This window comes from Podarcis melisellensis (genome assembly GCF_964234715.1).
Source record: "Podarcis melisellensis genome assembly, chromosome: 9".
NCBI lineage: Eukaryota > Metazoa > Chordata > Lepidosauria > Squamata > Lacertidae > Podarcis > Podarcis melisellensis.
The window spans coordinates 49,538,027-49,554,133 of NC_138541.1; the positions used below are offsets into that span (position 1 = coordinate 49,538,027).

The following is a 16,107-nucleotide window of genomic DNA, read 5'->3' on the forward strand; positions in this document are numbered from 1 at the left end:
TTACAATCAGCAACCTTATCAGCATCATTACCTATTTACTGTTCCCTCTTTTAACAACTTTTCATCTAACTTTTTTTCTAATACTGTTTTTTTTACTCTTCCTTTCCTTGCCTTCCCACCAAGAAATAAAGATTTTAGACATAGGTAAGCATTTTAAGCATGTTCATACTTTTTGTTCAAAGTGTTCTTTCCTTTAAAAAAGAATGAACAAATAAATTCAATAGATTGAAGTGCTGTAAAAATTGTTACGATCATAAGGAAGGAGTGCTCTATAAAAGTGACTATTTTTGCCTTAAATCATAGAGAGGTGTAAGTTTGGAAGATTGCTCCTATTCAACATAACCCAAATTCTTTCCCCGTTCTAGTTAAAATAGTTATATTTTATCATAAGGCATCCCAGGATAGGGTATAAATGTCTGAAATGATGAAATAAATAAAAACGTTGCTTGCTCCCCATCACTTTTTGTTTTCCGTTTCCAGCCTGTCTGTAAGGTATTGCTCCTATTTTTCCTCCTTGCTGTGCTTCTGTAATCCATGCCTCACTCATTCACCATCATCCTAACCTTTTCATTGTTCTCTCCTTGCCCTGAATGCCACAGACAGAACTTTCATTTTGTCCTTGTATCACCTGAAATGCTGTGTGCTTCAGTGGAGTCAATTCAAACATTCAGCTGCTTTATAATAACCAGTGATACAGAAATCCAGTGATGGGCATGTTATGTGTGCAACATGCCTGCGCCACTTAGCAGTGGAGAACAAAATCAGCTATGTGGCTCAATGGCAGAACAATCCCTGACATCTCCAGGTAGCGCTAAGGAAGACTTGTATCTCAGATTCCAGAGAGAGAGCCCCAGTCACTGCAGACAAATACATTAGCCGAGGTCTAACTCAGTATAGATAAATAGGTACTGCTCCAGCGGGAAGGTAAACGGTGTTTCCGTGCGCTGCTCTGGTTCACCAGAAGCAGCTTAGTCATGCTGGCCACATGACCCGGAAGCTGTACGCCAGCTCCCTTGGCCAATAAAGCGAGATGAGCGCCACAACCCCAGAGTCAGCCACGACTGGACCTAATGGTCAGGGGTCCCTTTACCTTTAACTCAGTATATGATATGGCAACATCCTATGTTCATAAGAGCGAACTGTAGATGATTCACGCTGAATTATGGCTAGGCATATCTTTAAAGAGGAGGGTGATAAAACAGCACGGACAGCGCTTTGCTTTCTGTTCTGTGATCACAGTGACTGCCACTAGCTAGAATGAAGTGGCAGAGCTCAGTCTGAAATTATTTGCTAGACACATGCATTACATCACTGCTGTGTGCCACAGCTGCTAAATGTGTCATGCAAAATGCAGGGTGACATTAAGAAACCCTCCTTATTATCATGCATGCTTCATCTTTATTTTTGGTCTTTCTCCCCCTCTTACACAAATCCCCAGAGACCTACGTTTTATTTTATTACGTCTGGTTTCTGTTGAAATTCACTCGTGCTTCTAGTTATACTGCCTCGTGGGTTTTCTTCCTTAACTGTGAAAGGTTTTTTTATATTTCAGAATTAATGTTTCACATATGCTGCTTTTTGTAGTGTCGGCAAGTAGCATTTTCTCCATGACTAAATATAATATGCACCCTTATTTTAAATTATAAGCATAGCTGTCAGCTGTTCTCATATCATTATGAAGGTTCATTGTTGCTTAAAAAAACAACAACCAGTGTCCTCTGTCCATTGAAACCAGCTGATGCTTTAACAGTCATTAGATAGAATACTTTGTAAATTCACATTTTAATATTATACCAAATGCAAAATATGACATGCATTCAAAAGTTGTTACACATGGCTCCCTGCATTCTGTTGTTCATCTGTTGCTAAGCATATTGGGGAATTAAGAACATATGTTAAGTAATACCCATTTTCTGTGATTTAACTATATTATACAGCACACGTACTCTCAAATACTACTTTTTATTTATTACTGGAATAGGGAAAGTGAATGTGTGATCCATATATCATTCTTCTGGAGTAATCCAGTTGTCTTTAGTGGGGAAACTCTTTAGCCTTTGGAGAACTACAGGCAAAAATAGTTGCATGTTCAGTGTTATATGAGTTGCACTTCCTGGATAGACTAGTGTGGTTCTGCTACAAAAGGACATTTCTAGAGGGAAGCAGGCAATTGTGTATTAATGTTGAGTTCAACTTCTTTGAGATTAGTGTACTACTACAGAGATTCCCTAGAGAAATACAAAGATGTATAAAGAGCTGCAGAGGCAACTGCAGTAGCAGAGACTGGATATTTTTCTGTCTATGAAGGATTTTTACTACACCAAGTATGCCTTGTAATGCCTACATAAAGGTAAAGATTTTGTTTCAATAGAAAGAAGGGAATATCCCATGTTAGTCAAAAACAGCCATTTTACAGCCAGCCAAGATTATTATTGTCGCTCTCTAGAGCGCAGAGTCTTTGAAGTCTCCTGAGTTGAGGTTATTTTCAGTGCCGTGGATTCTCATGGAGCATGCTAATGATTATTCTTCAGAGATTCATCTGCCTTGTGCGGGGCAGGCAATAGCACAGCTAGTGTCATTTTCAAAATTGTACTAAAATGATTTCTCTACTCATGTTAGAAATGTTGTACTTGTCAGGAGCCTCCACTAGAATTATCCACACATTTTCATTGATTTAATAATCCTAATGGCAAAGAAATCAGATGACTTGTTCATTCAGCATTCATCCTCATATGCTGGCATAAAGCTTACACAGTGGTTAGACTATGTCCCGTGTGTGTGTGTGTGTGTGTGTGTGTTGTGTGTTCACTTTCTCCTTTTATCAATGATGGAGTACATTGGTTAAAAATCCAACCAACCACAATTATGTGTTCTAAGCTTTAATTTTAAACTGTTCATCATTCTACAACCAAACTAATTGCCCTGAAACTTATCCAAAGTTGGATTTTATATAAAGATTTTTTTATGCTGATAATTAAAGCACTATCCATACACCTGGTGCTTTTCAAAAAAAGAATTGTATATAACAAATAAGCACATTAATGAACAAAAAGATTAAAGGTACATATATAAAAAGGCACATATATCTTTTAAATCTATTATTACCATCATAGTTTAGGTTCAGGGTTGCACAGAAACCTTTTTTAAGTTACGTGGCTAGTTCTCAGAAATAGAGAAAAGCTAAATCTAGTTAATAGAGCACTCAGAAGTTTAAAAAAGGCAAATAAAAACCCTTTTTCTGCTCAATTGACTACATCCTAGTTGTGAAGCCCTCCAGCACCCCCTAGACTCTGTATCCAGTGCAGTGGAACCAGTTGCACTGCCCTAAATTTGCCTCTGCTTTGGACCAGGTTACCTGACAATCAACTCCACCACTTGCTTGGGTCCTAAAGTCATCTACACAGAGGAGCTTCTTAAAGTGCCCATGCCAAACATGATGAGGTAGAGATAGGACTTTTTTGTGGTGGCTCCCCAGTAATTGAATAACCTACCTAAAGGGGCTCACCAGTTTAGTGCCAGGTGTAGACCTTTATGTTTTCCTGGGCATTTCAGTCTTTCAAAACGTTTAGTGGTTTTAGCTCTTTCACAGTATTGTTATACCATGTTGCTTATTTTATTTTGTGCCTATTCTGCTGCTGTTTTATTTTGTTTTGGATGTTACATTGCTTTAGTTGTATACTTCAGAAATGTCTGTGCTCCAAGATGTAATTTGTTCACAACTTGTTTATGTTGGCCTCGGTTGCCTTTTGCAAACAGAAGTACATTAGCACTGTGTTATATTTATGAAATACGAGGCACTATGTTTTGTGAACAGATGCTCAGATATCACCAAGATTGGTAGATACATTTTAGCACTGCATTTGCAAACACATTAGAGTTGCAACTGACTGCCGTGGCGCTTGGGCTCTGTGTGTTAGCAGGCACTAGCACCGCCATCTATATATTCATTTCAGTTCTGAGCACAATAACTCAGATCCTCTGTCATAGATGCAACTAATTAAGCTTCTGGATTGTATCTTTGAGCAACAAATGTATTCTCTAGAGCTACTCATTCCATAGGAGAGAAATGTTTCAGTTGTATAAGGTTTATGGTGTCATGTGCTCTGTGTTTTTTGAAAAGTGGCTTTATTTCATAGACGGATGGTCCAGCATATTCGGTAGTTTTATGTGAAAGTTTGCAATGATTTAAGATGACTTAAGACAAGAAACTGAACTACTTCTAAAATATGCCATCTGACCTATTAAATCACATCCAGTAATCACATGCCTTCCAATCAGTAGCATGAACAGTCTCTTCTGTTTATGAATATTATGCATCATGTACTCAAGTGGCCTAGATTACTTGAAATAATACAGTTAGTGACATAGGTGCAATTTGAAAAACATAGGCTGTAGAGTGATCTAATCCAGTGCTGTTGGTTTGAAATGACGTTTGCACATTTATATAATTAAAAGGAACCAAAACGGTGTTTATTCCATTACCTTTCCGCAAGGTGGAAGAATCCATACATCAACACTCCTCCCGTCTTTTAAAAATGTGTATTTATTTGACTGTTTCTCAATTGCAAAGCAACAATACACTAACCAACTTTTAACTAACCAACATTACACTTAGGTAAAGGGACCCCTGACCATTAGGTCCAGTAGTGGCCGACTCTGGGGTTGCGGCACTCATCTCACTTTATTGGCCAAGGGAGCCGGCGTACAGCTTCTGCATCCTATGGCCAGCATGACTAAGCTGCTTCTGGCAAACCAGAGCAGCACACAGAAACGCCGTTTACCTTCCCACCGGAGCGGTACCTATTTATCTACTTGCACTTTGACGTGCTTTCGAACTGCTAGGTGGGCAGGAGCAGGGACTGAGCAACGGGAGCTCACCCTGTTGCGGGGATTCAAACTGCCGACCTTCTGATCGGCAAGTCCTAGGCTCTGTGGTTTAACCCATAGCACCACCCGCGTCCCTTCATTAAACACTTACTTCAAACAAAACCACTAATTTTCGCTTACACATTCTCTTTTCAGAGTCAACAGAGTTCACACATAACATACAATGTGTTTAAAACAACAGCAGCACAGCAGCACTTTCTGTTCCCCCTCCCACCCTTGAAAATACTTTGCAGAAAGTAAGAAGCAAGCATACCATGTTTTCATTGGGCCTTTTTGATACCATTATGACTAGGGGTGAAGTGAGATTGACACTGCAGTGCAATAAAAATGGTTTGAACACAGATTTGCTGCATTCAGAGCTGTTGGTCCCCAAGACTAAGAATGTGTGTTAAGATCACTTCCACCACACTCGGCTATGGCTGCCTTCTTCACTCTAACTTTTGAATGGCAACAGGGGTTGCTTGCTTCAATTATTTGCTTTCTGAGTCCAATTGATAGACTGTCTTTTGAAATGTAAAAGTGAATATTGCTTACTGTGCTAAAACCTGTTGTTTCCCTTTCTGCAGCAGTAACCCGGCTCATAGATACTACCTTGCAACTGACCCAGTCACAGGAGAATTGTATGTTTCTGACACCAACACACGAAGGATTTACCGTCCAAAGTCACTCACTGGGGCAAAGGACTTGACAAAAAATGCTGAAGTGGTAGCAGGAACTGGGGAGCAGTGCCTTCCATTTGACGAAGCCAGATGTGGTGATGGTGGCAAGGCTGTAGAAGCGACACTCATGAGCCCCAAAGGTGGAGGAAACTGTCAATTTATGAAGAGCAAAACACAGTTCAGTCAGCACACACAAGAGCATTTCATGCTATCTAGTTATTTATTCAGTCCTGTGTTTCCAAAAGCTTGTTTTCAGTTTGTGAATGGCAAAGCTATCCAAAAGTATAACTGCAGAAAGTGAGATTTGTAGTTAGTCATTTATTATAATTCATTATAAATATTTTTTCACTTTCCAGTTATGCCACAAAGACTTTATACTGAGCAAATTGCAAAGGGTCCAGTCCAGAAGCAATATTTAAATGAGTCCATTAGGAGCAGTGCTTGTTGGATTTCACCCCCCACAAGCAGAATGTTTTCCTTTCATACATGCTGTTCTAATGTACTAGCTATGTTTAATAAAGTACCATACATTAATATCTAAATTTTAACCAGTTAAACCTCATGAGGCTGCATGTAATGTTTAAAACCTGTCATTTTTGTTAATATTTTCAGACAAATTTTCTGGCTTTGTGGGAAAGGATGAACAAACAGAGCAGGAAAACAGGTTTAATAGTTTTGATCAAAAACAAGTAACAAGCTCTTGCTCTTGTGTTTTGTTTCTTTACCCAAGGAGTGGCAGTAGACAAAAATGGATTAATCTACTTTGTTGATGGGACTATGATCAGGAAAGTGGACCAGAATGGAATCATATCAACATTACTTGGCTCAAATGATCTGACTTCAGCTAGACCTTTAACATGTGATACCAGCATGCACATCAGTCAGGTATTTAAAAAAACAGATCTATTAGTTGTTTTAGGGGGACCATGATAGAAGTTTATAAAATCATGCATGGCATAGAGAAAGTAGATAGAGGAAAGTTGTTCTCCCTCTCTCATAATACTAGAACTCACAGATATCCAGTGATGCTGAATGTTGGGAGATACGAGACAGATAAAAAGAAAGTAATTCTAAACGCAGCACATAGGTAAATTATGAAACTTCCTCCCACAGGAGGCGGTGACTGCAACCAACCGAGATTGCCTTAACAGAGGACTAAAATTCATGGAGGAGAGGGCTATTGATAGCTATTTGTTAGCCATGATAGCTATGTTCTGCTTCCACGGTTGGAGGCAGCAATACTTCTTAATACCATTTGCTGAACACAGGAGGGGAGAATGCTTGAAATCAGTACCATTGCAGACCCAGGGGCAGTGGAGCCAAGGCTGAGGGTATACACACAATAAAAACACAAGGCAGCAGTATTGGGATTTAATCAGGCCACAACTTCTATTGATAGCAGATGTCAGCAGCTTCTGGAGTAGGCATTGGGTATGTATCCTGAAAACAACCAGTGTTACTGCTGTTTGATCAAGGTTAAGGGTCACCTTGCAATGTGCATCATATAGGAGACCCCCATGATCACTGGTGAGGGAACACTATGGCCCATCAGCCCCCAAGATGGAAGTCTGGATGTGTAGCACCCCAGGCTCCTTTAAGGAGATACTCCATGACAGCAGAGCAAGGAGGGCCATCCCCTGGCCTCCCAGACGGATCAAACCCAATGCATTGTCCACCAGGAAGTTATGTTAGTTGCTCTGATGCAGGCAAATCCCTGCAGACAGGCCTAATTAGTCTGCAGGGAGAATTCCTTGCTGGCCCCAGATATGGTGACCCATGTACTTCCATAGCAAGGTCCAGCAAGGCCATGCTTACTTTCCCTCAGGCAGCCCATTAAGCCACATTAACAAGGAACAGAGGGTGGAGAATCCAATGTTGACTGAGGCCTGAGCTCTGGCACAGCTGGTTTTTATGACCAGAAAGCTGACCAGGAGGAAGTACTCCCTCTGGTCCACTTGCTTGCAATTGGCTGCTGAACCTTGCGAGCGTGTCCTAGCAGTCACTGTGGCGAGAGGAGACAGAAGCTTCCCCTCCTGCCATGCTGAAGCTGAGGGGAGGAAGTCACACCCTGCCATGACCGCACCAGGCCACCATGGTCACTCTCCTCAGTGCTGAGGGGGAACTGGGACTTAATTCTGAGTAAACATTTATAGAAAGGGTCCTTTCAAACAGTTACGATATCATAAATGGCTTGTTTGTTTATGTATTTATGTATTTTTCAGATTTTTCCTGGGAAAGTGTAATTCTGGAGTAGATGGCAATTTGATGATATGTATTGTATATATTGTAGCTCCAATCCTAGAATAAGCAGGTGTCTAGAAGCATCCTGAACTGTTTTTTATACTATATCTTCGCGATAAGGAGCTTATTCTAAGAACATAAGTATCAGTATTATACACCTAAAAATGTATCTTTATGTCTACCTTTACAATAAATTTTAGGGACAGTAGGGAAGACCATAATTATTTACAAGAGGTACAGTCATAAAATACAAGTGGAGCAGAAATATATTAGAAAAGTATTGGCATTCTGATGTTTCTAATACCAACTTCTACTAATGCCTCTAGTCTGCAGTTTTGAACTCTGTGATATATTTTTTCAACACCAGATAACTTTTTCTATTGATTTCTATGGTTTCCCCCCAGCACTAAAGAGACTTGCTATTCTGATAGAAAAATAATAGCAAACATTAATCTGTGTCATATTGGAAAAGATCTTACCTTTATTTAGCATTGACATATTTTATATTTAGAAATATATGATTTCTAAGTGCCAGATTCACCCAGAATTATAGTCATGACTCAGTCCCATTAAAACCAATGGAACAACTTAGCACAATTAACTTGTGCTGCAATCCCAACACCGCCTACCTGGGAGTAAGCCCCACTGAATTCAGTGAGGCTTACTTCTGAGTAGACATGGTTAGGATTCCACCTTTAGTCATGACTAACATTAACTGAATCAGGACTGTTACAAACACGTGCTCTTGGACTAAATGAAATGTAAATAAAAATAATGTTTTGAGCATTTAATAATAATAATAATAATAATAATAATAATAATAATAATAATAATAATAATTTATTATTTATACCCCGCCCATCTGGCTGGGCCTCCCCAGCCACTCTGGGCGGCTTCCATAGTGTTTCCAGCACTCCAGTTTCCCTGGTTCCATTCCCCCCTGCCCTTTATATTCACCCTAGGGGCAATAATTTAAACTACTGCATTTCCTTTTATATATGTAATTCTATGTAACTTCAGAAAAACAGAGAACTGTTTCAAAAGTGGTATCTCTAGCACTTGTTCAGTTAGAAAACTGTGATTGCTAAAGATAATAATTGGCTAATAAAACACTTTTCCTTTTTTTAAAAGGTGCGTCTGGAGTGGCCAACAGATTTGGCTATCAACCCAATGGATAACTCCATATATGTGTTAGATAACAACGTAGTTCTTCAGATTACTGAAAATCGGCAAGTCCGTATTGCTGCTGGGAGGCCAATGCATTGCCAAGTTCCTGGAGTGGAGTACACAGTGGGGAAACATGCTGTACAGACTACTTTAGAATCAGCCACAGCGATTGCTGTATCTTACAGTGGAGTGCTTTACATTACAGAAACTGATGAAAAAAAGATTAACAGAATAAGACAAGTCACAACTGATGGAGAGATCTCATTAGTTGCTGGAATACCCTCTGAGTGTGATTGCAAAAATGATGTTAACTGTGACTGCTACCAAAATGGTGATGGTTATGCTAAAGATGCCAAACTTAATGCCCCATCTTCTTTAGCTGCCTCACCTGATGGAACGTTGTACATTGCTGATCTTGGAAATATTCGGATACGAGCTGTGTCAAAGAACAAACCGTTGCTGACTTCAATGAATTTTTATGAAGTTGCCTCTCCAACCGATCAGGAACTCTACATCTTTGATGTCAACGGCACCCATCAGTACACAATGAGTTTAGTCACAGGAGACTATCTGTACAATTTTAGCTACAGTAACGACAATGACATCACAGCTGTAACTGACAGCAATGGAAATACGCTTCGTATAAGGCGAGATCCCAACCGGATGCCAGTGAGGGTGGTATCTCCTGACAACCAAGTTATCTGGCTAACTATAGGAACCAATGGATGTCTAAAAAGCATGACAGCCCAAGGGCAGGAGCTAGTCTTGTTTACCTATCATGGCAACAGTGGACTCCTAGCAACGAAAAGTGATGAGACTGGATGGACAACTTTTTTTGAGTAAGTAACACAAAATCATATACTGTTTTTAGGAGGCATGCTTGGCTTCGTAGTATCACGAGGGGAAGAGAGGGAGGATCATTTTGTCTGACAATTAGAAGAGTGCAATGTTGAATTAGCTATGGGGTCCTCTGCCTTGTCTTGGCATTCCCCCTTTGTCATATCTGCATTATTTATTTTTCCAACTCTGTGCTACAAAGCTTGTTTGTAGCTCTTTTTCTTCTTGCCAGCTTGTTGACATTACATCAGGGTCATTAACATGGCACCCAAGGGTGCACCTGCAGAAGCCTTTGCCCACTAGGTCCCTTTCCCACCGAAGGGACCCCAACCGGATGGGGCCTAGCAAAAAAACATTCCACTGTAGCCAATAGAGTAGGTTGCAGTGTGTGTAGCGCCCACATCAGTTTCTTCAGTTTGCAAATGTACCCATAGATTCAAAAGATTTTCTGACCCCTGAACTCTTTAGTAGTGTTCATTGTGATCACTTCTGGCCACTCTCTATCTCATTAGAGGTGCAAGAATAGCAGAAGCTGTTTAATGGAAGTGAAGAGGAGCTGAACCGAAAATACTGAATTCAAATAAAAGTAGCACCAAGTTGCACCAAACTGCTGGCATACAAAATGCATTTTTATAATGATTTACAAATGAAAGGATTATGATGGTGGGTTTAGTCCCAATGCATTAGTGCACACCTGATGTATTTTACTGCATGTTGTACATCATTGCATATCTTTCTCTTTTTCTGGCCCTGCCAAAAGCACGTAGAAACATAATGATGAGAGATTATTCAGCCTGGGGCAATAAATGTACTTCTTATTCTTCAAGAGTTATAAATGTTTTTTTCTGTTGCTGAACGGTGAAATCCCAAGTTAATAGCAAATGGGAATCCTTCTCCAGTGGGAATAAATATATAGCCGTTGGATATGTTAAGGTTATAAAAGATTTCATCAATTTTGTTGGAAGCACCATATTTTTAAGTTTGTGTGTGCGTGTGTTTGTGTTTGAAAACAACAAACTATAGCCGTAATAATTAATGTGGGATTTGAAGTTCACCAAATCTGACATTCCTGCACAATGTTCATTGATCTCAATGTTGTCAAGACTAATTGAAGAAAAGTGGCCACTCTGAGGGCACAGGGCTGTATAAATGTTATGGGTCCATTAGAATGACCAACAATGTTTAAAAAATAGCTCAAAACTAAGGATACTTTTTCATTAGCTTGTGGCTTTTCTGTTTAAATGATTTAAATCTGGTGTGCTTTGTTTATCGCATCCCAGTAAATAAGGTTTAATTGTTTTTATGTACCCAATAACCCTGTCTTCCAGCTTGTGAGTTGGACCAGGTGGGGAATGAAAGAGGGGGAAATGCATTTCCAGAACAAATGTGTCTGCTGAGGACAGCTGGCATCTTTAGCACACTGGCATTCATTCTGCCTGGTAGAGACCCCAGCGTTTTATTTCTAGCAGTAATTTCTCCTCGTGTTTCTTGTAGTTATTGTGTGGCTGTTTTAATCCCATTAGGGAAATAGCTGAGGACTTCTGAATGTACTTTAATGGCTTCTATGTGGCCTTTTAAAAGATTTTATTCAGTATCAAGTGGCTTATATGTCTGCCTTTTTTGAATCTTAGGGAGGATTTACAGCAGTGTGCTTCATGAACTGAATAATTACTTTCTGGTTGAAGAGCCATTTCAGTTGCCCAGCTTTGTTAAATATAGAACCTCTGGTCTGTGTGAGAGGGATGTTCAATTGCCTGCTGAAAGGCCCTGTTTGATGCCTTAGACCAGCCTCATAACCAGGCTGGTTCATTTCAGCCCATTAGGGTGATACAAAAATGGTAGCTTGTTAACCAGCCTTCGGTCATGTCTGGCACTTAATACTGTAAGATGTGCTAGGGCACAAAAACTACACTTCGTTGCCCTGTAGTATGTTAAAAGAAATGTCCCTAATCTTGGTGCTCCTTCATACTGCTTGCACTCTGGTTCTTCTGCCTTGTGAAGGATATCAATATTTCAATTGCTGCTTTTCTCGTCAAGATACATAGAGTCACGGTCTTTGCCTTTCCTTGTATTTTGCTGAGAAAAGCATTTCCCAAGAACATCATGTTCCTTCTAGATGGGAGCTTAATATCATGGTACCTCGGGTTAAGTACTTACCGTATTTTTCGCAACATAGGGCGCACCCAGTTTTTTTTTGGGGGGGGGGAATCAAGAAGAAAAAAATTTTTTCCCCAGCCCCAAAGAGCAGCGTACAGGCTGCGCACAACCTCTCCCTGCCAGAGGGGTTGCACGCAGCTATGGCACAAGCCAAGGCAGCAAGCAGGATGGATCCCGCTCGCTGTTTTGGCTTCCCCTTTAGCCCCGTGCAGCCTCTCCCTCCCGGGAGAGGCTGCGTGGGGCTAAAGACTCCATAGCCCCATGCAGCCTCTCCTTGCCGGAGGGGTTGCACGCAGCTATGGAGCAAGCCAAAGCAGCAAGCGGGATGGATCCCGCTCACTGTTTTGGCTTCCCCTTTAGCCCCACGCAGCCTCTCCCGGGAGGGAGAGGCTGCACGGGGCTAAAGAATCCATAGCCCCGTGCAGCCTCTCCTTGCCGGGAGACGCTGCGCAGGGCTTTCCTGGGAGGTGGGGGGATTCACCCACCTCCCGCAAAACCGGCAGAAGCCGCGCAACTCCTTTAAAGAGATTATGGCTTCTCCTGACTTTTCTGGGAGGTGGGAGAAGGGACTGATGCGGCCAGTCAGTCCCTTCTCCCTCCTGTGGAAAAGCCCGCAAGAGCGCACGGAGCTTGTGTGCAGCTCTTGGGGGCTTTTTCCGCCTGCCTCCCCCCTGCATTCGCTCCATAGGACGCACACACATTTTCCCTTGCTTTTTAGGAGGGGAAAAGTGCGTCCTATGGTGCAAAAATACGGTAATTCATTCCGGAGATCCGTTCTTAACCTGAAACTGATCTTAACCTGAAGCACCACTTTAGCTAATGGGGCCTCCCGCCGCCGCCACACTGTCGGAGCACGATTTCTGTTCTCATCCTGAAGCAACGTTCTTAACTCAAGGTAATATTTCTGTAACCTGAAGCATAAGTAACCCGAGGCACCACTGTACTGCAAATGGGTCATTCAGACATCACAAATGTGTTGCTGGAAACAGGGTTTTTTATTTTTTAAAAAAAATGGATTTTCCATGGAAATGATAAATCCAAATTAAATTGGAGATGGGGTGAGATAGGGTGGCATTTTATGCTCACAGGTGGATGTGTGGGCATGCAGATTCTGTGAAAACCTTCCATGTTTGAGCAGCCCCAGTGTTCTGTTGCCAACAGTGGCCAGCCCAATGCCTCCTGGGAAGCCCACGACCTGGACATGAAGACAGTTGCTATCTCCCGCTCTGTGCTTCATAACAATTGGTATTTAGACATTGGTTGGCATCCGTCTGCCTCAGGAGGCAACGTGCACACGTGTTTAAAGTACATGACTTCTCCCAAAGAATTCTAGGAATTGTGGTAACTCTGAGGGGCAAGTTATAGTCCCCAAGATTCCTTTGCTTTAAGTGTGCATTGGATCTGCTTTAAATGTATGGTGTGGATCTGCTAAGAGGCTTACAACTATCAGGTTTTATAGCAGGCAGACCTGTTTTATTGTTTTATCACTCGTTTGCCACCCTGGACTTCTTTGGGAGGAAAAGCAGAATGCAAATTTAATAAATAAAGAAAATAATTAAAAAAGACACAAACTGAGTGCACATTGTTTGCACATGCTGTCAGTAACCCACAGATCAATCATAGCTCTGGGCATTTTGTATATGCTGGTTTGGATCCTATGATATGTTAAGGAAGTTTCATGGAGGGAAACTTTTGGCCTGCTGCAGCTCCTGAAAAGCTTCTCTGGAGCAATGTGAGATGAGTTGGGTTGCTGGGGGAAGGCAGAGGGAATATTCCTTCCTTGAAGTTCCATATTAAGTTATTCCACCTTCCTCCACATTGATCAGGAAAGCTGTGTACACACCATTAATTTACCGGTCAAAGAATCCTGGGAACTGTAGTTTATTAAGAATGCTGGGAATAACCATGGGAATAGCCGGGGGGGGGGGGGCGGCAAAAAAGTTCAACAACTTTGGCCCTAACAAAAATCCTGGCTATGCTCATGGGAATAACTACTGAAGTGTTCCCAGGAAGAGAGAAAGAGGAGATGAGTCTCTAACACAGTTGGAGAGGAGGGAAAGCGAAAATTCATGGTAACTCTGAAAAGGCAGCGGAGGAGGATTTAAAGACAGATAATTAGTACTGATCATTGCTTATGTTCTGTCTGAACACTGGAGAAGTGGTTGATTATAAGGCAGATACTACCCAGGAGCTTACTAACTTAGGCGAACGGAAGGAGGGACTGCTGGGTAAAAGGAACTGTGGGGCTTGTGGGAGAAACGCAGGGGTTGGAATTAGGTGGGAAAATCTAATTGTACAAAAATATGGTTCTGAAAGGGCGATTTCCAGATGTCTGCCCAAAAGAATCTGTTGTTTAACAAATGGGTGTCTAGGAACTCAGCTATACAGCTGCAAATAAAACATTTTAAATGTGTTGTAAGTGCAGTATACAAATGTGACACTAGATGCATTTTTTTATATGTGTGTAGATTCCACCTAGGTTGTGGTGAGATTTGCAGTACTTGTTGGATGAACCTCCTGAAACCTCTGGTTTCTCATATCTAATTAATAGGTGGTACTGTGTGGTTTTTATTTAAGTTAGAACCAGAGGAAAGTTGGGCATTAACATTCTAATGTGATCCCATATGAGCTGAATAGCAGGTTGGAGGCTACACCTTGCTTTATGCCAGTAGAGGTTTGTTGGCAAGAAACCTACAACTTAGAACAGGGATCAGCAACCTTTTTTAGCTGTGGGCCGGTCCACCGTCCCTCAGACCATGTGGTGGGCCAGACTATATTGGTGGGGGGGGGGGTGAACGAATTCCTATGCCCCACAAATAACCCAGAGATGTATTTTAAATAAAAGGACACATTCTATTCATGTAAAAACACGCTGATTCCCAGACCATCCATGGGCTGGATTGAAAAGGTGATTGGGCCACATCTGGCTCCCGGGCCTTAGGTTGCCTACCCCAACTTAGAATAATAGAATTTGTTGAGTTGGAAGAGACCGTGAGGGTCATCTAGTCCAACTTCCTACAGTGAAGAAAGCTTTTGAGCAATGTGGGGCTCAAACCTACAATCCTGAGGTTAAGAGCCTAATGCTTTACCAACTGAGCTATCTCAGCCTGCCCTGTGCTGCAAGATCCTTAGTAGCTCACCTTTTCATGCAAATTGAATCTTTTTCACCCGAACACACACAGTACAGAATCATGCTCTCCTTGAGCTAAAAAACATGCAAAACAAACACTTCTTTCAGGGGGGAAAATGAAGTGCACTGTTTGGTATTGCTGATGTCATTAAAGTTGTACCCTTTGAATGATTTCTCCCAGCAGCTGCATATAATCAAAATTATGCCAAAATGCCTGTACCTGTGACCCAGAATGAAAATAAAATACAAACTAAATGTTTGACTCCACATGAACATTCAGTTTAAATATTTAGTCCACTGTAAGAGTCTTAGGAGACTGCTAACAAAGAAATGATAATTCTACCATCTAAAACACTTCCACGAATTCATAAACATTTCAGCTTTAAAGAGTAATGTAAGCAGTGTAGTCAGCATAGGATTTTTGTAGCCACTTACTGACAACCAACTTTGCATGTTTGCTGAGAGGAAAGTCCTATTGTGGCCAGTGGGGCTTACTTCCTGGTAAATACGTTTCGGATTGCAGCTGTTTTTCAAACAGTACCAAGGTTGATTGTGGCAAAACCTCCTTCATATGTCAGATGCAATCAACCAATTGCAGCTTCTCCCCCCCCCCCCACCTTTCTCCTTACTCTGCCTTTCAGCCTCTCACTGTGCTGTACTTTTCTTCCCCACACCCTTCAGTTCCAAATATTCTCCAGGCTTTTTATCTCTGGCTGTGATCAGGTGCTTTTTTTCCAGCTATGGCTCACCACAGACAGCTTCCCTTCATTTCACCTAGCTGGATAGCTAGTTAGCCTTGAACAAATACATGAATCAGTTTAGTTCAATCAGCTCTATTCTGCAGCATTATATAACCGAAAACTTTGAAAGAACATGAAAAAAAGACAACTGAGAAAGTTGTGCTCATTTTGCTGCAAAGGCCACCGAGCTCAGCTTTGGTTACTTCATGCTGCAGATGTTTCTGCTTCTGACTCACAGCAAATTAAGCATTTGCATTATTACACCTCACCTGTGCGACTTTTTTTCTCT

General features: G+C 41.4%; 1 protein-coding gene and 1 long non-coding RNA gene across 18 annotated transcripts in view; one reads left to right on the forward strand and one right to left on the reverse strand.

The window, feature by feature from the left end:
• The window catches only part of TENM3 (teneurin transmembrane protein 3), a 1,264,289-nt gene that overhangs the window by 1,224,354 nt on the left and 23,828 nt on the right, over positions 1–16,107 (forward strand). For all 13 annotated transcript variants that reach the window (XM_081925878.1, XM_081925873.1, XM_081925879.1 and 10 more), the window contains 4 exons: positions 124–144; positions 5,454–5,686; positions 6,277–6,431; positions 8,919–9,793. In XM_081925878.1, coding sequence (XP_081782004.1) covers positions 124–144; positions 5,454–5,686; positions 6,277–6,431; positions 8,919–9,793 — 1,284 coding nt within the window. The remainder of the gene's footprint in view (positions 1–123; positions 145–5,453; positions 5,687–6,276; positions 6,432–8,918; positions 9,794–16,107) is intronic.
• Positions 5,560–16,107, reverse strand: part of LOC309378252 — a 66,287-nt gene continuing 55,739 nt past the window's right edge. For 3 of the 5 annotated variants that reach the window (XR_014171952.1, XR_014171953.1, XR_014171954.1), the window contains exon 4: positions 5,561–5,696. This is a non-coding gene — a long non-coding RNA (uncharacterized lncRNA). Of the gene's footprint in view, positions 5,697–15,695; positions 15,874–16,107 lie in introns of all 5 variants that reach the window. The other 2 variants (XR_014171950.1, XR_014171951.1) reach the window with 1 other exon arrangement.